Source organism: Hippocampus bargibanti, linkage group LG07 (genome assembly GCF_051943395.1).
Source record: "Hippocampus bargibanti isolate YZ-2025 linkage group LG07, ASM5194339v1, whole genome shotgun sequence".
Classification (NCBI taxonomy): domain Eukaryota; kingdom Metazoa; phylum Chordata; class Actinopteri; order Syngnathiformes; family Syngnathidae; genus Hippocampus; species Hippocampus bargibanti.
In genome coordinates, this window is record NC_142740.1 from 1654544 (window position 1) to 1675217 (window position 20674).

General features: G+C 41.4%; 1 protein-coding gene across 2 annotated transcripts in view; it reads right to left on the reverse strand.

The window, feature by feature from the left end:
* Window positions 1–20674, reverse strand: part of palld (palladin, cytoskeletal associated protein) — a 36584-nt gene that overhangs the window by 4308 nt on the left and 11602 nt on the right. For both annotated transcript variants that reach the window (XM_089000200.1, XM_089000201.1), the window contains exons 3-17: window positions 18127–18302; window positions 17045–17111; window positions 16848–16965; window positions 16718–16780; window positions 15165–15306; window positions 15031–15054; window positions 13907–14026; window positions 12964–13324; window positions 5684–6355; window positions 4122–4266; window positions 3926–4030; window positions 3417–3641; window positions 3202–3351; window positions 1827–1915; window positions 666–798 (exon numbers count right to left, since the gene is read on the reverse strand). In XM_089000200.1, coding sequence (XP_088856326.1) covers window positions 666–798; window positions 1827–1915; window positions 3202–3351; window positions 3417–3641; window positions 3926–4030; window positions 4122–4266; window positions 5684–6355; window positions 12964–13324; window positions 13907–14026; window positions 15031–15054; window positions 15165–15306; window positions 16718–16780; window positions 16848–16965; window positions 17045–17111; window positions 18127–18302 — 2590 coding nt within the window. The remainder of the gene's footprint in view (window positions 1–665; window positions 799–1826; window positions 1916–3201; window positions 3352–3416; window positions 3642–3925; window positions 4031–4121; window positions 4267–5683; window positions 6356–12963; window positions 13325–13906; window positions 14027–15030; window positions 15055–15164; window positions 15307–16717; window positions 16781–16847; window positions 16966–17044; window positions 17112–18126; window positions 18303–20674) is intronic.

The following is a 20674-nucleotide window of genomic DNA, read 5'->3' on the forward strand; positions in this document are numbered from 1 at the left end:
ATGAATCATAAAAAACTATAGATACATAATAAATAATTATAATTTAATAAGTATAATAGTAATAATAATCACAATAATAATAATAATAATACAGTATTATCATTATATTCATGATATTCTTTAAAAATAGGATTAATAATTATTTATATTCATTATAACATCAATTGATGTTCTTTTTTTGTGTGTCAATTATTGTAAAGAACACAACTATGCTAGAATCAACGTTGCCATTTATTTTTTTTTATTGTTTTATTATGTTATTTTATTTATTTATCTTGTAAGATTAGATTATGTTAGATTGGAAATGTTTCCTCAATGAAACTTGTTTTAGCTCGTTATTTCTTTTTGAAATTATTAATACAGTCTCGTTATATGGATATTCAAGGGAGTCCGAAAAAATATCGATATAACCGGGACTATCGGGTCGATATAACTTTACTGTATTTCATTTGGGTCAAACTGTAATTTGTATTTAGATTTTTACACTTAAAAAAACATTAATCCGAATTAATTTAAAAAAAAATGGAGATTTGGATCAAATGGAAAGATGCGTTTTTTTTTTGTTTTTTTTGTGTGGAAATTAGGACTGCGTTTATGTCATAATTTTTTTTTCAACACCTTTTTATTAATCTATTTCTGGGGAGGAAATGACGAGGTTGTGCCACCTTGCAGTCCATGCGACATAGTCGTCCCTCTTGCACGATGAGGTCGCCGGGCGCCTGCAGGAAGTGCGGGCGGAAGTGACGCTCCTGGATGTTGTCGTTTTCGTCGCCGCTGTCTCGGGACCGCGACCTTGGCCTGCACGGAGATAAAATATAGATACATTTATATTTATTTGTACAGTGATACCTTGGCGAAAGTGTGTATCCCAAACATTCATTTCCCATAGGAAAGCATTCAAATGAGAATAATCCGTTCCCAGGTCCCCATAAAACATAATTTTCTAATTGTCTAAGCCTTAAAACTACACATAATATACATTATTTTATGTATAATAAATGTGCTATGGTATTATAATTAAAGAAAAAAACTGTACTGTATAATAAAGTCGATTTATTTACCTTTGTGATGGTCGTTAATGACTTGATGGAATGGAGTGTCCGGTTTCTTCAGCATTAAACGCATTAAATTTCTGCACTGTGAGACTAATAAAGGCAAATCCAATCCAATTAAACATTTGATGAGGAACATAGCTTTTCTTCTTTCATGATCTTAAGGAATGATCCCTTGTAGGTGCTTTCTCTGCGATCATTTTACCTTGTTCCTCATCAATTGTGTTCTGTTTAGCTGGGTTGATAGCTTTTTGCATCAAGTGTACAGATGGCTTGAGCGGGTTATTTGTTGAGCCTGATTGATGGGATATTTTAACCTTGCAGTCTACACTCTGCCTTTGAACTATCAAAGTTGAAATTTTCATAAATTTAACGTTCGTGAACGAAAAAGTTCGTAAGCCAAGGGGTTTATAAACCGAGGTATCACAGTGTATAAAAAAAACGTATCCTGTGATTGTAAAGTGCCCTTTAGAGTTTTGAAAGGCATTTAAAAATGACATGGATTATGATTATTATTATTATTAACTTCTTTCATCATCATTATTCTGTCAACAAGCACTTTAGTCAAGAGAGAGGAAAGCAAAACAACTGTGGCCTCTCATTAGCAAAAGAGCTCCACAAAAGAAGTTTGATGCAAGCCTCTGCAGGCCTTAACACGTGTGTGTGTGTGTGTGTGTGTGTGTGTGTGTGTGTGTGTGTGTGTGTGTGTGTGTGTGTGTGTGTGTGTGTGTGTGTGTGTGTTTGTTTGTGCACTCTTATAATGTTGTGCGTTACCTGCGCATGTGCCCCGGCGCCGAACGCTGGCTGCGACCTCGCTGGTTGACGGCTTGCACCATCATCCTGCCCGTGCAACTCACGCGACCCTGCGTGCAATACAAGCAGCAGCGATCAATGGAGAGGCCCTTAGCAAATTAACCCCCCCCCCCCCCCCCCCCACACACACACACACACACACACACACACAATACATTTCAAGTTATTACCAGACACTGTTCAACCTAATTTGAATAAGCAAATAAGATAGAGAAAAAAATGAACTATAAAGAATTTCGAGGAGAGGTAAAGAAAGAACTTTTCACACTGCACTCAGTAAATAAAATAAATAAACATACAAATTAATTAATTAATAAATAAATTAATAGATTCCTAAAGAAGTAAATAAATAAAGGAACAATAATAAATAAATAAACACCAAATAAAAAAATACATAAATAAATATGAGGCAAATAATAAATACATCTATTCATAAATAAATAAACACCAAATAAAGACATACATACACACACAGGTAAATAATAAACAAACAAATAACTTGATTAATAATAAAAAAATAAACAAATAAGCATAAAAAGTAACAAATAGATAAACACAGACAAATAATAAACAAATAAAAGATAACCAAATAAATAAATACATAAATAAATATGAGGCAAATAATAAATAAATAAATAAACAACAAATAAATACATAAATACACAGGTAAATAATTAACAAACAAATAAATTGATTAATAAACAAGTCAATAAATAAACGAATTGATGAATAAACAAATAAACATAAAAAAATAAAAAATTACAAATAAACTCAGACAAATAAATATATAATAACCAAATAAATAAATACGAGTTAAATAATAAATAAATCTATTCATAAATAAATAAATACATAAATACAAAGGTAAATAATAAACAAACAAAGAAACAAATAAATTGATCAATAAACAAGTAAATACATAAACGAATTGATGACTAAACAAATAAACATAAAAAATAATAAAATAACAAATAGATAAACACAGACAAAAAATAAATAAATAATAACCAAATAAATAAACAGAATAATAACTAATTCTAAATATTTAAATAAATAAATAACCAAAATAAAAACAAACAGGTAAATACTGAATAAGTAAACAGGCATATAATAAATAAATAAAAACCAAATAAATAAATACATAAATAAACAAGAGAATAATAAATAAATAACTAAATTAATTAAATTATTTAAATAAATAAACAAAATAAATACACACATAAATAAATAACCAAATAAATAACTAAATAAAATTATTAAAATTAAATAAATAAATGTGAAGTGCACGGTGGGTGGTTTCTCTTCTTTTGGGGAAAGTGCGATTGCGCCCTCCCACCTCGGGGTTTCCCGCCATGACGGTGTAGTTGCCGTCGTCGTCCAGGGAGGCGGCGGCCGTGCGCAGCGTGCACGTGCCGTCGGCGGAGCGTCCGATGCGGTAGTGCTCGCTGCGCTTGGAGATCTGCTTGCCGTCTTTGAACCAGTACACCTGCGACACGCGATGGAGACGTAGTTGGCAAAAGAAAATGCCCGCAAGACCCCCCGCCGGCTCACCTTTGGTTTGGGTTCTCCGTGGACCTTGCAGCTGAAGGTGACGGGCACGCCTTCAAACACTTTGTAGTGTTTGAGTTTGTTGCGGAAAGTGGGCGGGGTCCCGTCGCCGGCCGCGTGTTCCGCGTCGTGCTGCACGTCGTCGTCCGACTCCTCGACCGGCGAGCGCTCCAGTCGGAACTCGATCTCGCTGATCAGGCGCTGCTCAAAACTGGATACCTTGTACTCCTGACGCAAGCACGCCAATTGAGAGAGAGAGAGCGGACTCGTTAGCTGCGTGCTAACGTAGCTAGCGCTGTGCGTGTATCACCAAAAAAAAAAAGCGCCCTTTGCAACTTCGAAGAAACAGGAAGTCAAATTAGAAAAAAAAATTAAAAAAAAACAGGGATTATGCAAAAGTATTGGGACAACAACAGGAAGTGAAAACATCCAAAGGGAGGAAAGTGAGCCCACGGTCCCGCCCCCCCCGCCCGCCCACCCGCCTCCTGATTGGACCAGACGTGTACGAGTACCTGCGTGGGGGCGGGCTCATCCTCGGCGTCCCGCGTCTTCAAGACGGTGGCGGCGCTGTCGGCCCCCAGCAGCCTGCGCGCCATCTTCTCCTCGTAGGTTAGCCTCTGCGAGCATGGACGCAGCGCCGGTTAGCGGCTAAGTGGCTAACTTTGTTAGTAGTTAGCTGCATGCGAAAGAGATGGGGGTTTTGTTGACCTGTTGGCCGTTGCTAACGCGCTCTTCTTTAAAGCGTAGTTTGCGCTCCAGGTCCTGGATGACGGCGTCTTTGGAGCCTTGAATGTCGGAGTCGGAAGCCACGCGAGGCGTGCGGGTGGACGTCGCTTTTTTGGGGAAGGCTTTGCTGCGCGGAAAAAAACAAAATAATTTCTGAGGGAGGCCAGAATAGGATTGATATGCTCCCTCTTTTGTGTTCCAGTTAACATCAAGCCATAATGCAGCCGATATGAAGGATTGAAACACATTCATTCATTCATTTATTCATTTATTTATTCATCTGTGTATTTGTTTACTACTGTTTTACTGTTTACATATTACAGATACATATACCGTATTTGTGTATTTATTTATTGATTCATTCATTTATTATTTACCAATTTATTCATTTGTGTGTGTGTCTATTACCATATTAATTTATTTATTAATTCATGTATCTATCTAGCTAGCTATCTCGCTAGCTCATTCATTCATTCATTCATTCGCTTATTCTTTTAACCATTCATTTATTTATTCATCTGTGTATTTGTTTACTACTGTTTGTTTACTTACATATTTACTAGGTTGCTTATTTATTTTTGTGTCCATTTATTTGTCCTTTAATTTTCCCATGTATTTATTTATGTATTTGTTTATGTATTCATTTATTCATTCATTCATTCTTGTATTCATTTATTACCGTATTTGTGTATTTATTTATTCATTCATTCATTTATTCTTTTATCAATTTATTCATTTGTGTTTGTCTATTACCATCTTTATTTATTTATTAATTCATGTATCTATCTAGCTAGCCGGCTAGCTATCTCGCTAGCTCATTCATTCATTCATTCATTCATTCATTCATTCTTTTAACCATTTATTCATTTATTTATTCATCTGTGTATTTGTTTACTACTGTTTGTTTACTTACATATTTACTAGGTTGCTTATTTATTTATGTGTCCATTTATTTGTCCTTTAATTGTCCCATGTATTTGTTTATGTATTTATTTATTCAGTCATTTATTCTTTTAAACATTTATTCGTTTATGTATTCATTCTTTCATTCTTGTATTCATTTATTACCATATTTGTGTATTTATTTATTCATTCATTCATTTATTCTTTTATCAATTTATTCATTTGTGTTTGTCTATTACCATCTTTATTTCTTTACTCATTTATTTATTAATTCATGTATCTATCTAGCTAGTTGGCTAGCTATCTCGCTATCTACCTCGTTGGCTAGCTATATTGCTATCTATCTCGCTGGCTCTCTCTAGCTACCCATCTCGCTAGCTATTCCATCTCACTAGCTATTCCTTCTCGCTAGCTATTCCTTCTCGCTAGCAATCCACCTATCTATCTAGATAGCTAGCAAGCGAGCTATCTGCGTATTTATTTGTTTGTTTTAGCAGGTATGATTTGTACGATTTTATGAAAGCAGCGCATTCTATCCGCCCCCCCCAAGCTGGCCTCCATTAGTTCCGCCATTCCTCAACGGGTCATCCTATCTCAGGCAGGAATGCCGGGAAGAAAAAAAAAAGAATTTGGGAACTCACACAGTGCCGTTTCCTCTGGGGAGGCCCAGCGCGTTGAGAGTGGGCGTGGCCGGCACGGTGGGCGTGGCCGGCAACACCGAGGACAGGAAGCTGGAAGCCGGAGAGGGCGGGACGGAGGAAAAGGGCGACGACGCGTCTGAGAGGCCGGGGGATACGCAGGCGGGGGGCGGAGGGGGTGGCGGAGGCGGCGGAGGAGGAGGGAAGTCCTGAGGGCCGCCCGACGGCGACGGCAGGTTAGCGGCCATGAAGAAGGCTGGCGGCGGAGGCGGGAAGGAGGGCGAGCCGGGCGAGTCCGCGCCCTTGGGGAACGGCGGCGCCGCCATCTTGCCAAAAGGTTTATGCGAAGTGGGCGGCGACAACGGAGACGACAGGTTCGAGCCCGACGACCCCGAGGAGTGGGTGGCGTACCCCCCGCCGCCGCCGCCGCCGGGATTCTGGGCGGCGATGAACTGCTTGGGCCGAGCGTCGTTGAAGGCGCTGGCCTGCATGGTGGCGCTGCTCTCCAACTCTTGCAAGTGGGGAGGAGGAGGAGGGAGGGGCGGGGACGGCGAGTGAAACGGGAGCACTTCCTGCGGGGGAGGCGGGACTTCCTGGTTTTGCTGATGCCAGATGGCGGCTTCCCGCTGCTCCGATAAAATCTGCTCTTGAAGCTGCTTCAGCTGCGATGCGTTCCTGCGTGGAAACAAACGACATTGGAATTTGTTTTCACATGGCTAGCTATATAGCTACCTAGCTATATCGCTACCTCGATATCTCGCTACCTAGCTATCTCGCTACATAGCTCTCAATATACGTACCTATCAAGCTAGTTATCTTGCTATATCGCTACCTAGCTATCATGCTGCATAGCTATCAAGCTAGCTACCTAGTCACCTAGCTATATAGCTACCTAGCTATCTAGCTATATCATTACCTAGCTATATCGCTACATAACTATCAAGCTATCTATCGAGTCACCTAGCTATATAACTACCTTGCTATATAGGTACCTAACTATCTAAATATATCGCTACCTAGCTATATAGCTACCTAGCTATATAGTTATCTTGCTACTTTGCTATCTCGCCACATATGTATCAAGCTAGCTACCTAGTCACCAAGCTATATAACTACCTATCTGTATAGCTACCTAGCTATCTCACTACCTTGCTATGTCACTACATAGCTATCAAGCTAGCTACCTTGGTATATAACAACCTATCTATATAGTTACCGAGCAATCTTGCTATGTCGCTACCAAGCTATATCGCTACCTATCTTTCTCGCTACTTAGCTATCAAGCTAGCTACCTAGCTATATAACTACCTATGCAGCTACCTAGCTATCTTGCTACCTAGTTATCTGGCTACCTTGCTATCTCGATACATAGCTATCAAGCTAGTGACCTAGCTATATAATTACCTAGCAATATTGCTACCTAGCGATATCGCTACCTAGGTATCTCAGTACATAGCTATGAAGCTATCTACCTAGCTATCTAGTGGGCCACGCGCCGTCGTGTGTCCAGCATGTATATACGTTTGCTCCCTGCATTCCCCAAAGAGCAAAAGAGTGCTTTTACTGGAATAGTTTGGCAGCTGGCAGACGTTCTGCAGCAGCTCCATTTCCTTTTTTGGCTGTGCACGAGTGTGAACATTCGTGCGAGAGCGCAGAGGAAACTTTTTTTTTCATTGCGGCCTCATCCTGGTCTCCTCTCACGACACTCCAGACACACCACATCAGTAAATCGCCATGGTGTGAGGTTTAAGTTGGATCGTTCCTACAACTGACTTCTTAGGCAACATAGGCTTAGTTATGCTGATGAGGTGATACCAATTCAAATGGGGTAATCAGGCCAGTCGAAAATAGACGTAATCAGTGTTGCCGCATGGAGTAGTCCTCTGCTCCCCCAACCTGAGAGCAGGGACCAATCATAGCACAGTCTGCCACCGCCACGTCTGGACAGTAGGGATATATGTAGGGCCAAAACTACCAGCAAAAGATTTTACTTCGCTGACGAAGCCTCTTAGATAAGAAGCGAAACGTCCGACACCTTCAGAGAAGTACAGATGACGGCTGAAGAAACCTTCTCATCGATGGACCACTCCTCTACGACTGAAAGCTTATTACACAGACAAAATAAAATGATAATAATAATAATAATAATAAAACATGTCATTTATAAGCGCTCTCAAGGTCACTTTACAGTCACGGGATACGTTTTTTTCTATGGGTGAGCAGCGGCAGCCATACGCGCCAGCGTTCTCTCAACCCGGAAGTAACTCAAAAAGATAGAAAGCGAGCCAGCTTGCTCATAGAGAGCTGGAAGCTAGCCAGCTATATAGCTATATAGCTAATAGATAGCTAGCGAGATAGCCAGCAAGCCACCCAGATAGCCAATACATAGCAAGTAGATAGCTAGCAATATTAACTCATTCACTGACAGATGATGTGCCAAAATATGTCCACTTCAGTGCCAGGGTTTTTGTCATTTTCACTCAAATTCCAGGACCCACATAATAATTCCTAAATTATTTGGGTCTGGAGTTATATGAGCTTGAAATAAGGGCGGCTGTCCAAAATATAATGTGTAACAGACATATTGGTTTATATAGCGCCGAAGCTGTAAAAAAGCACTCAAATGGAAAAAGGGAAATGCTGCCTCCTTGTGGAAGGGAAAAAAAATGCCAGAGGCTATGGCCACCGCTTTATCGTCACCCAAGCATGAAAAAAAAAGCCAGAACAAATTCAGGAATAGCACCTATAACTACGACATATTTTCAATTCCCGAATAAATTTGTGAATGGCAGTGAATGAGTTTAAAAAAATTGAAGTTCAGCTCCAGAAAGCCTAAATTATTATTATTATTATTTTTAGACGTACACAATCCTCAGTACGGCTCACAAAAAAGCCGCCGTGTGTGATTATAAGGGAGCGCCACTGCACACGCATCTCGCAGCCCAAAAACGAAAGATGAACATGTTCCGCCATCGCCACGACGACGACGCAGCTGTGTTTGCACACTGGGCCCAAAAGTCGATTTGTGAAATGGCCGCCCTCTGCCTGCCTGCCTGCTTGCCTGCTTCTCATTCCAGCTGTGACAACCGCAATTCGGTCTCGCTTTGCTTTTAGTAGAAATAACTTTGCCGCAGCTGTCCCGCTTCATTTTACGGGCCAGCTGATGACAGGAAATGTTAAGGACGTGGGTTACAGGAAGCTGATAAGTGCGATGGCGCATGGAACCTAATGAGGCCATTGGTGAATGTTTGCAAACAAGGACGGCCAGGCCTGACGTTGCATTTAGGGACTGTAGGAAATGTGATTGTTCATTCACAAGTCACTCCAAAATGCCGCACCAGCTGATTTGGGTCGAGGACAGGAAACTTTTTGTTACTTTTGCGAACGTCCTCCCTGTTATGACGCCTCTTTTTTTTTTTTTTTTTTTCACACACAGAAAGTGTGTGTAAGGTGAAAAGTATGTATTCCAAACATTAATTTCCCATAGGAAACCATTAAAATGAGAATAATCTGTTCCCAGGTCCCCATAAAACACAATTTTCAACTACATATATACATTAAAACGACACACAATATACCTTAGTTTATGTATAATAAATGTGCCATGGTATTGTAATTAAAGAAATAAACAGTACTATATAATAAAGTCATTTTATGTGCCTTTGTGATGGTCGTTGATGGCTTGATGGAATGGAACGCTTTTTGCATAAAGTGTCTCAAGGAGCTCTGGGTTGTACATCTTCGAAGTTGTGATATTGCAAAAGAAACAGATGCAGGCAGACACACTAGAAACTTCATTAATAGCTGGTTCCCTTGCTTGTAGGTTCTCTTCAAATCATACAGATGGCTTGTGCGGGTTATTTGTGGAGCCTGATTGATGGGATATTTTAACCTTGCAGTCTACACTCTGCCTTTGAACTATCAATAAAGTTGAAACGAGTCCGAATTTCACTGTGTTTTTTTATCCATTTTCTCACCATTTCACAACTCATTCACTGCCATTCACAAATGTATTCGGGAATTGAAAATATCACGTAGAGCGCCATTCCCGAATGTGTTCAGATTTTGTTTTTTTCTTGTTTGGGTGCCGATAAAGAAGGCTGCACACTTCCATCCAAGCCCATCCATTCCCATTCAATCCAACCGGCATCCATTCCCAAATATGGTTCCTTGCCTCATTCAATGACAAATTTGACCCTGAAAAAAACTGCTGATATTTTTTTTGGGGGGAGGGGGGATCGGGGGACGACAAAAGCTTATGTAATAAAGTCCTAATTTAAAGCTTCACTTTGACAAGAAAAAATATGGAATATTCCAGGGGTTAATCTTGGCTGACCTTTTCCCTTACAAAACACGGGACGCTCTAGTGTCATCCATTTTTTTTTTGGGGGGGGAGTTGGTTGGGATAACAAAAGCTTATATCACAAAGTCATAATTTAAAGCCTCACTTTGACAAGAAAAAAAATGCTAATATGGAATTTTCCAGGGGTCAATCTTGGCTGACCTTTGCCCTTCCGAAACACGGGACGCTCTTGTGTCATGCATTTTTTTCGGGGGGGGGGGGGGGGGGGGGGGGGGGGGGGGGGGGGGACAAAAAACAAATAACAAATATTCCTTACGTGTCCTCTTTGTCAGCTGACTGACATGGAAAAAACTTTCTCCACTGAAGCCCATTCCCAAATCACCCCCCCACCCAATTCACTTCAAACCCTCCTCCTGGCTCTCCATGGCCTCTAATTGCACACACACACATAAAATACAACCAGACTGTTTTCCTTTCAAAGGCAGCACAGAGAGGCTTTTTCTTCCTTTTGCCGTCTCACATTTCGCGTCCACCTCCATCTTTCTTCACCTTCATCCATCCATCCTCTTCCTCCCCTTCCCTTAATCACACCAGGAATGCCAATCGCATTCTTTCTCCGGATTCCCAAACCGGGATAGCATCTCCATCAAATGGAAAGGAAAACAAACTAAGTGGGGACCAGACGCGAGCCTGGTGGAATCCCAATCGCACAAAAACTATTTCAAAGTTGACCAAAGTAGGAATGAAGGCGCAACGGCAATGGCGGTCCAAAAAAAATTACCTTTTCGAGCGCTCTCGGCGTCCTTTCCGCGCTGACGTCTGCGTTCCTACCAGGTAGGAGCGACCTATATAGAGAGCGCTCGGCGGCCCCAGACGGTGACAGAGGCGCTCTGACTCCCTCCTTCTCCCTTTTCCCTCCCCTCCCACATGAGTCAGGCTGTCTGCCAGGCAGGGCCTCCTCCACCACCACCTCCTCCCACTGCCTTCACAATAAAATAACTTTCAGAGTAAAAGATCGTCCCTGCCATGTCTTTGGTCACTTGACTGTCTTTGTCAAAAGAGCGCTGACGGTTCAACAACTGAAAGGTGATGACCTCGCAGCTGCGTTTTTAATCAGTGGTGGTTAAAAGGACTCCCGTCTAGACTATTCAGTGTCGGGTCATAGTTAGTTCCACACTGTCCGGTTTGTTTCGTCTTGTTTGCTTTTGGTCATGTTTTACAGTATACAGTTGACATTTTTATTTTGCTATGCTTAGAATATCTTGTTTTCTATCCTTTCACTACCCCCCCCCCCACCACATCGCCTTTCAAATTGCTGCTGTGGACTGCAAATTTCCCCATTGTGCGACGACGAATAAAGGTTTTCTGATTCTCATTCTGATTCTGATGTTGCCCTGGTTTTGTTTGCTACTTTGGACCTTTGTTGTTTCAGATCTGGTCCCGGGCTGACTTAATTGAATACAATTTGAAGATTACGAACAGAATCGGTATCAGAAACCAGATTGCAATCTGGATCTCGATCTGGAGTGTGATCATGGTCAATGTCAGAATTAGGAGTCAGACTAGATTGAAATCACAATTGGGACATGGATAAAATTCAGATTGTGATCAGGATCATGATAAATACTGCGATCTGATCGTCATTTTTATTTTAATTAAGATTGAGATGATGATCAGAACTATCCCTAACCCTAACCCTAACCCTAACCCTAACCCTGACCCAGAACTTGGTTTCAATCAATCTGGTTCAGGATCAGGATCAAGATTTGAACTCCACATCCCAAAGAAGATTCAGATATAGTGTGGCCTCATTTGGAAAAAAAAATATGATTGATTGTTTTTCATCCCACTTACCATTTAGTTTCCATGCAGTCTACTCCCGAACATACGAGTTCATTCAGGTCTTTCCATGACCCGCTTGCACCCCCTCCCCTACGGCACTAACACCAAATACCCCTACGCTCCTCGGTCCTGCAAGGAAGGTCAGCTCCGACAGCTCTCTTCCTTTTATGGAAACTTTCTTCATTCCATTCAGGTCGTTTTAGCTCGACTGTCCAATTGGGAGGCAAGTTGACTTGGCGTCTTAACCAATCCCAGGCCTCGCATGTCCATTTAAGGACTGCCCACCTCACAACAAAAGAGGCCAAACGGGACGTGAATATGATTTTTCTTGACTCTCTTTAAGCTTTTCAACCCACCCGCCCCGCTGCTCCCTCCCCCTTTTGGCCCCATGCCCCTATTGGCCCCCTCCTGTCTCAGGCCTTTTTTCTTGAGGAAAGTGAGCTACTCTCACTTTCACTTGCTGGAGGAAGCACACATGCTGCTGATTTTTTTTTGCAAAGCTAACCACAAATAACACCTCAGCAAGGGAGCTATTGTTAAGACTTCATTAGGGAGTTTGATTACTTCCACTTCCACAAACACGCCGTGAGTCACGGCCCAGTTATCCCACCGATTCCTGGCAGCCGAAGCCTCGATTGGCAACGCGACGCAAACAGAAAGACATTCTTGTGACTGTTTTCACATTTTGCCGTCTGTGAAAACAGTCTTGAAAGGGACGGGATTCAAACCGGAATGTCAAATCCTTCGTCGATGGATAAGAAGACTGGATCAAAATTGAGATCAAAATTGGGATCATGGTCGCGATCAAGATCAGTACAGAGAAAACGATCAAGACCAGAATCAGGATTATAATTATGGGTAGGATGAGGATCAGGTCTAAAACTATGTCCAGAGTCCGGAGAAGGAATTAGTCAAATTCAGATTGGGTTTTGAATAAGAACTCAATAAGCATAAGAACACAAGATGAAGATTGGGACAGTATTAAAACTGTAACAGGCGGTAGTCAGTGGACGATCCAATTTTTCAACCCTTGAACAACGCTATCAGGTTTCCCAACGACGTCTCCCTGGTAGTGGGTAACAACCCCCCCCGTCCCACCCTCTCTCCACCCATAAAAGCGACAATGGCAGGTACTCACAGCTTTGGTTTAGGCTTGGTGGGAAGTGGTAGGGTCTCCCTTCCAGTGCTTGGGGTCAGCTTTTCAGGGGTGGCAGGTAAGCCTGACGGAACCTGGATTGAGGCGTGGTCAGATCGCCGAGGAGGGGGAGGAGGTGGAGGAGGGGGTGGTGGTTCTGAAGGTGGACATGGTTGACCATTGGGCATACGTCTCCTTTCCTCAAGCTCTGGAGACCATAGCTCTACTTCCTGAGGTGGCATCTTGGGTGGTAGTTCCAGCAGGCTGATCTCGGTGGGCGGGGGCGGCGGGGGGAAAGACGTCCCATCCTCCAGTGCAGAACTATCTCCAGACACACCGTTACTGGAGGAGGAGTCCTCGGCTCCTGAGGGGAAATAAACATCAGGGGAAATGGGAATTTCACCCCCCCTCATCCCTCATCTCACTCTGGCTTTCATCTAACTTAATGTCTGTGTATCATCTCATCTGAAGCCCCCCCACAACTCCCACCCCTCACTTCCTGTTTAGTCAACCATTCCCTCTAAAGGACTAAACTGTATGATGCACTCACTTTTGTATGTCAAAATCTGGTACATTCCAGATTTCAAAGGGCTGCAAAATTTCCCCTAAAAGTCTGCAGTTCACAATCCTCATTCTGAATAGTCTTGATGGAGGTCTTGATCTCAATAGCAATCTGAATCCAGATCCACATTCTAATAGATAATTGTGCTTCTGATCCTAATTCAAATGTCAATCTTGATTCAGGTCGTGATTCTTATCAGATCTGTTCGGTGCAGGATGTGGCCCAACTACAGTCCTGTAAAACCGTGCTAATGTGTGTCCTCAATGCAAGCAGATTGTGAGGAATGGAAAACATCTCTATCTGCACTCAGACCTTGTGGTCAACTTTCATCATCCACCCCTTCAACCACCTCAACAATGGCAAACGCAGAGACGTTGGACCCACCGGCCGTTACAGTCAGTTGGGCGGAGCAGTTCACCGAACCATACGTGTTGGAGGCGGTACAGCAGAACAGGCCGCCGTCTTCCGGAAAGGCTTCTGCGATCACCAGGGTGCAGATCTCATCTGAGGAAAACAAAACAAAAACATAACTGGAGAATAAGAGAAAACAACTGGAAGAAACGGCCCATAGATACAAGTAGACTAGCAATGGTACTTCAACTGGGTTGGATGGAACCCTAGGGGTTCAGTGAGTCGGTCTCAGGGGTTCCGCAGAGGTCTACCCCTCGGTCTAGTCTGCAGTTACTGGGCACAGTCATTGAAAGAAGGGTTCACTGAGTGAGCATATGAAACTGGTGGGGTTCGGTGCCTCCAACAAGACTAAGAACCACTAGAGGATATGAGCTGTGGGATCCCACAGGGATCATTGTCAGGTCATCTGATGTTCTTGAACAAAATGTCATGATTTTTGTTTTCCTGTCTTGATTCCTTCATTCATTGTTCACGTCACACAGAATTAACCACGAGGCACCTGGTCAATCTAAATTCCTTGGCCACACCCAAGTCGCCCATTAACGTGGACAGCTTCATGACACTCTATGAAAGCAGTTTACTTCTCTTGAACCATTTCGATTTTGTATTTTAAATGACAGAAGTAAATTTATTCCAAAATGAAGTCATTGGTGACGCATTTTGTACGGAATCTGTGCGAAAAAGCCGACTCCGCAGGTAACCTTAGGTTAATTAATCTTCAACTCCCATAACAGCAAATCTTTCACCGTACCTCCCTTTGAATCGGCCGCACCACTTGAACATGTGGGGCGTTGACATTACCCCCAGGGCTAAAGCAGTAAAGTAGAAACAAGACATGGACTGCAAATGCTGACACGCTAAAGGTTTGTAAATGAGACATGACCGACACACGAGACGTGGAAGTGAAGGATGGCAATTATCGACTGTCGTTCGCACAAAGGTGAGTCAAAACAAGTTGGCCGTGCAGGTGAGTCAACGTCTGAAGAGAAAACACCTGAATAGTCAAATGTGTGCGCCTCGAGGTGATTCAGACTGTTTACATCGTCTGACTACAAAGTGCTACATTGTCAAGTCAGACAGACAATCAGAGGACGTACCTGACTCTGCCGCAGATCGGGGCTCTGATGTAATGAAAACAAACACACACAAAATGAATCAGTCATTTTTAGTGGCCAAGTATGTTCGCGTCTAATTAGGATTAGCATTAGCATTGAAAAGTAAAATCACATACTTTTCTGTAGAATCCGAAAATCCGGGGAGTCCAAGATCTGCTGGCCTTGGCGGGACCACCTGACCTGCAAAGGGGCCCCCCCACGGACCCTGCACTCCAGAACGACAACCTGACCTTCGGACGCCTGTGCATCCTGTAGCGGCTGAATGAAGACAAAAAAGCAAAAAGGCGTTATTATAAAATGTCTTCATTGTCGGTACGTTTGGAACTGCTGGGTGAGATTTTAATGTTGGTACTCCGTCCCCTTCTGGATAGAAGAATTACTCAGCAAAAATTGGAAATAGACTCCATTGGAAATATGGGAAAAAAAGGCAGCAAAAATGAGTTATTGAAAAATTCATCAAGTAAAAAAAAATTCTCACGATATCTCTCCAAAAATGGGGAAATTTTTAACAATGAAATTGTACAAAGAAATTGTAAGGAAAAAAGGGGTTTCTTTTTAAGACCAAAAATTGTCAAAAACCCGACAAAAAAAAATCCACCAAAATCACAAAGTGGGTTTCAGTTAATGAGACAATCCATTAGCAAAAAATGATAAAAAAATCACACCGAAAAAAAACATCACAAAAAAAATTAAACAAAGAATCAGTCAAAAAAATTCAACAAACCAAAAACAAATCGATAAAAACCTAGACCTGACAATGCTTTTCAATGAACTCACGGTCAGATTACAGTTGCACTGACGCGACAGGAACGGTACTGTGACACCTCAGCTTACGAACTTAATTGGTTCCCAGAAAGTGTGTGTAAGGCGAAAAGTTTGTCTTCCGAACATTCATTTCCCATTACAAACCATTAAAATGAGATAATCCGTTCCTTGGTCCCCATAAAACATAATTTTCTTCTAAATAAGCCTTAGAACTACACAAAATATACCTTATTATATGTATAGTAAATGTGGTGTTATATTGTAATTAAATAAATAAACTGTACTGTATAATAAAGTCGTGTTATTTACCTTTGTGATGTAGTTGCCTCTTGATGATATCTGAGTGAAGTTGCCGTGCTCACAATATTCCCTGCTAGCTGCTTTTTGTTAATCCAAATCAACAGAAGTTTTTCAACCTCTTCTATTGCCTGAGACAGTTGCTTAGACAACAGAGAAACACCCTTAGTCAGACGTAGCAATGGTTGATTTAGCGTACTGGTACTGGGACGCTAAGTCACACAAACGCACAAATTGTTCGTGTTTTTCGATGATCTCCTTCTTCTGCTTGATCGTAATTTTCTTTTGTGTCCTCTTCGGCTGAACACTAGCCTGTAGTGAGGTCTTTTTTTGGTCCCAAAAAAGCTAAAGTATCCACTCGATAGCAAAAATAGTCTGGCAGCCATTGTGGCGCTCTGTGTGTTTCCTGAAAACTACTTCGTATGGCAAGATTATATTCTCGCGAATTTAATGTTCGTAAGGCAAAAGGTTTGTTAGCTAAAGTGTTCGTAAACATAGGTATCACTGTATTTTGTTGTAAACTTCCTGCACTGTTTGTTAGTTTTTTTTTTTTTCTCTGACACGATTAGGATGATAATAAAAAAACGCCTTATGTAATTCGACTTACTTTGGTGAAAACAGGCGCACCTGTGCCATCGCCGCCATACAACGATGACACCGGGCTCTGCGTCTAGAAAGAAAACATGTTTGTAATTTTTTTGGTTTTTGTTTTTGGGGGGTAATTATGGGATCATCACCCTGTGAGGAGGCTGCGACAACGCCTGGACCAACGTGGAGCGATGAGGAAGCACCTCCGGGGTTTTGGGTGACGGCGAGCGAATCGTCAGGCACATGGAAGTTGTTTTCTTCTGAAGGCTAAATTAAAAAGACAATAAAATTTTTTGGGACGTCAACCTTGTTTACACTTCAGTTGAGCGGGTGTAAAAAGACGTACACGGGCATGCTTGCTGATTTGGACTTTGACGGAGATCCTTCTCCGTCTGAGTCCGATGATGAGGCGCCTGGAATGAGAACGAGGTCAAAGGTCGATTTGTGTTGTGTTTGTTTGTTTTTTTTTTGTCATCGTCATTTCCTTCGTTCACGAAGCAAACCGTTGATGCCCAAATATGCTTCCAAAATAGCAAATGTCACTTGCAGAATTTTGGTGTTGATCGCCGTTACTTCTCCATGAATCATTTTGATTATTCAAACTTTGAATTATTTTTTTTATCTATCTATTTATTTATTTATTTATTCATCCATCTGTGTGTTCATTTATTCAGCTATTCATTCATTCAGCCATTCATTTATTTGTTCATTTATTGGTCTATTTATTTATTCATTCATTCATTCATTCATTCGTTCATTCGTTCGTCCGTTCGTGCATTCATTCATTCATTCATTCATCTATCCATTTATTTATCGACTTATTTTCTTATTTATTTAAAGGTTTGGTCATTTATTCATCTAATAATGTATTTATCTATTAATGCATTTATTCATTCGTTCATCATTTATCTATCTATTAATGTATCTATTAATGAGTCACCTAATGTGCCGCTTAATGTGTCACTTAATGTACCGATTAATGTACCTATTAATGCAACTATCAATGCAACTATCAGTGCACCTATTCATTCATTCATTCATTCATCTATTAGTGTATTTATCTATTTATTATAATTAATACATTTATTCATTGTTTGTTAGTTTGTCTATTTATTTATTTTTATGAAAGGCTAAGAAGCACAACAACAGTGAAGCCGCTCCAACGACTTATCTATGGGAGTTTGCATTGTTTGTTAGCATTTAAGCTAAGCATCATTTCCACCGACAAAGTAAGTTGGTTGTTTTGAATCACACGCTCTTTGTTTGATGTTTACGTTGACACTTGCCCTCCAGTGAAAGTGGCATTACATAACATGAAAAAAAAAATGCCCTCTTTGCCAAACAGTTGCTTGCTATGCACACTGAGGGACGTTGAAGGACTTGCGACAATTTGCCATGGCGACATGCAAAATAAGGCGAGCGGTTGACCTTCAATGTAAACCTCGGCCGAAGTGTTGTCCGCCCCGAGGCTGTTGGAAGCCACGCAGGTGTAACGTCCCGTGTCGTCCTCAAAAGCCTCGTTGATCACCAGCGTGTGAAGCTCACCATCTTGCCAGATGTTGATGTCGGGGGAGTTGTGCAACTCGCGACCTTCGCAGAACCACCTGCCCAACAAACATATTATCATTAAAAAAAATGACAATGAAAATCATATTACAAAAAACAACATAATAAATATACAAATAAATGAAAAAAATGACTCACTGACTGATTGAATGAATAAACACACAAATACATACATACATACATACATACATACATACATACATACATAAATACATAAATAAATTGTGCACCCGCTTGATGAAATTAAAATGACACTGATGCAATATGATGCAATGTTAGATGATGACGTATTTATTTATTTACTTTTTTGCCTTAGTGTGGTTGCACCTCCGCTACAGTAGGTGGCAGTGGTGCCCTTATTGCCTGCGAGAGAGAGTATGTGCAGGGAGCTCGAAAAGTCTAGCTATTGACTTCATAAAAATAAAAACAAGTCTTATATTTTTGTAACATGTTCCTCAAATGACGTCATAAACAAATAAATAAACATAACATTGTAGCTTTTTCCACTCTTGTACACCAGATGCTTGCTGGAATAAACAAGAGGCCTGCCAGCTTCATGCCGACTCATTCACACTCTTCACATATACACACATGCAAATGTAGATGCACACAAAAAAAACACACACACACACACACACAGAAACACACTTACTCATTTTCTGAACATGGTGGGGACTAAGTGTGAGGTATTGGGCCTCTGAGGATGGCATTTTAGGCGCCCCCCCCCCCCCCCCCCCCCCCCCCACAATGCAACAACTGCCAACTGGTTTGTTTAAGTTTAAGTTTAAAAAAAAATTGAAAAAAAAGACTCACACATAGACTCGTTTTCTCCACTTGCTAGGGACTTAGCATGTCAGATATTGATCCTGCGACGAGGCATTTCAGGTCCCCACAGTGCAACAACTCCCGACGAGTATGTGTGCAGTCAAGTTCAAGTCCTCACAGTATAGAAAAAATAGGAACACACACACACACACACCTGCCCAAGCTTGTCTAAGCATCAAGTGGCAAACGGCAGCCAAGGCCGAAGCGGAAGCGACTGTACGGGAAGTAGATAAGACCCCTCCCGCCTCCTCCCAAACATACCAAAGGTAAATTTATGCTCTAATGAGAAGCATTCGTGTCAATCACTGTAATCAACGCGTGCGCTATTTAAAGAGACAGTACATGGGCGTTGTTCAGGAATTTCAGCAAATCGCTGACCAAAGCAGCTGAAAGCGAGGTCAGATGCCTGGAAAAGGTTGGACTGTCAGTATTTTCGGTCTAGCTAGCAACATATTCAGTCAGTCGGAAGGCGTGTGCGTATGTGTGTGTGTGTGTGTGTGTGTGTGTGTGTGTATAGCGACCCCCGATTTTTGTCATATTGTGACCCCAAACCTCTTTCAACAGAGGGCGACGCTTTACAGGATTGACGCCTGACAGTGTGGGTGGGAGAAAGTACCCGTGAAGAATTAGTCAGGCGGCGGCGGCGAGAGAGGAAAAAATGTAGGAATGATGATGACAGGTGGAGTAGAACCCGGCTGGGCGTGTTGCGCCATCTTATCGCGACAGGAAGTGCTTAAAAGTTGGCCTGCGGTCTCCTTTTAACACAATCGGGAGCAGACATGAGGTGATTTTGACACCAAGGGGAAATTGTACTCTTTTCTCTTACTGTCTGTTGTTGTTTTTAATTCCGATTTTCGTTTAACAATCGGAATTAAATGCTAATCTGACAATATAATTTGTTAAATTAACTTTAATTGCAAATTGGAGTAGGCTTAAATAGATCAGTGCATGTGCGACTTGGAAGAAAAGTGCTGTTTTGTCACTGTTGGAAGTTTCGCATTTGATTGAATGGCTATGACATGTGGCGTCCCTCAAGGGTCAATCTTAGGGCCCCTTTTTGGATATTCAAATATATAGAAATACAATTACAATAATAATACATTACATTTTAAGCGCCTTTCAAAGCTCTCAGGGACACTTTACAGTCACAGACAAGCATAGGTACTATAATAAATAAAATATAATCACAAATACGATGCAATAAATATAATACAATTATACTTCTGCATGCAAATTTATTACAACAGTGAAATGAAGAATACGATTTTCAATCTGTTCAATAGTTGCTCAATCAATGATTAGCATTAATTAAGATTTGGTATTCATTGGATGATGAATATCATGTTAAAATAATCCAGAATGAGGTTTCATGTTCACATTGTAAGTTTTTTTTTCTCTACTTCATCCAACGATCTGGCCTTTAAAACGTGGCTTTTGAGGACCAAAATGGCTGCCCAGCGCCGGTTGTGCGAATGCGTGCAAAAAGCCACCTTGGCCTGCGTTGCGCCTGTTTTTTTATTTTTTATTTTAGCCTCCACTGATGGAAAATCCACTTCTCTCCTTTCACCCGCAAACCGTAAAAGCA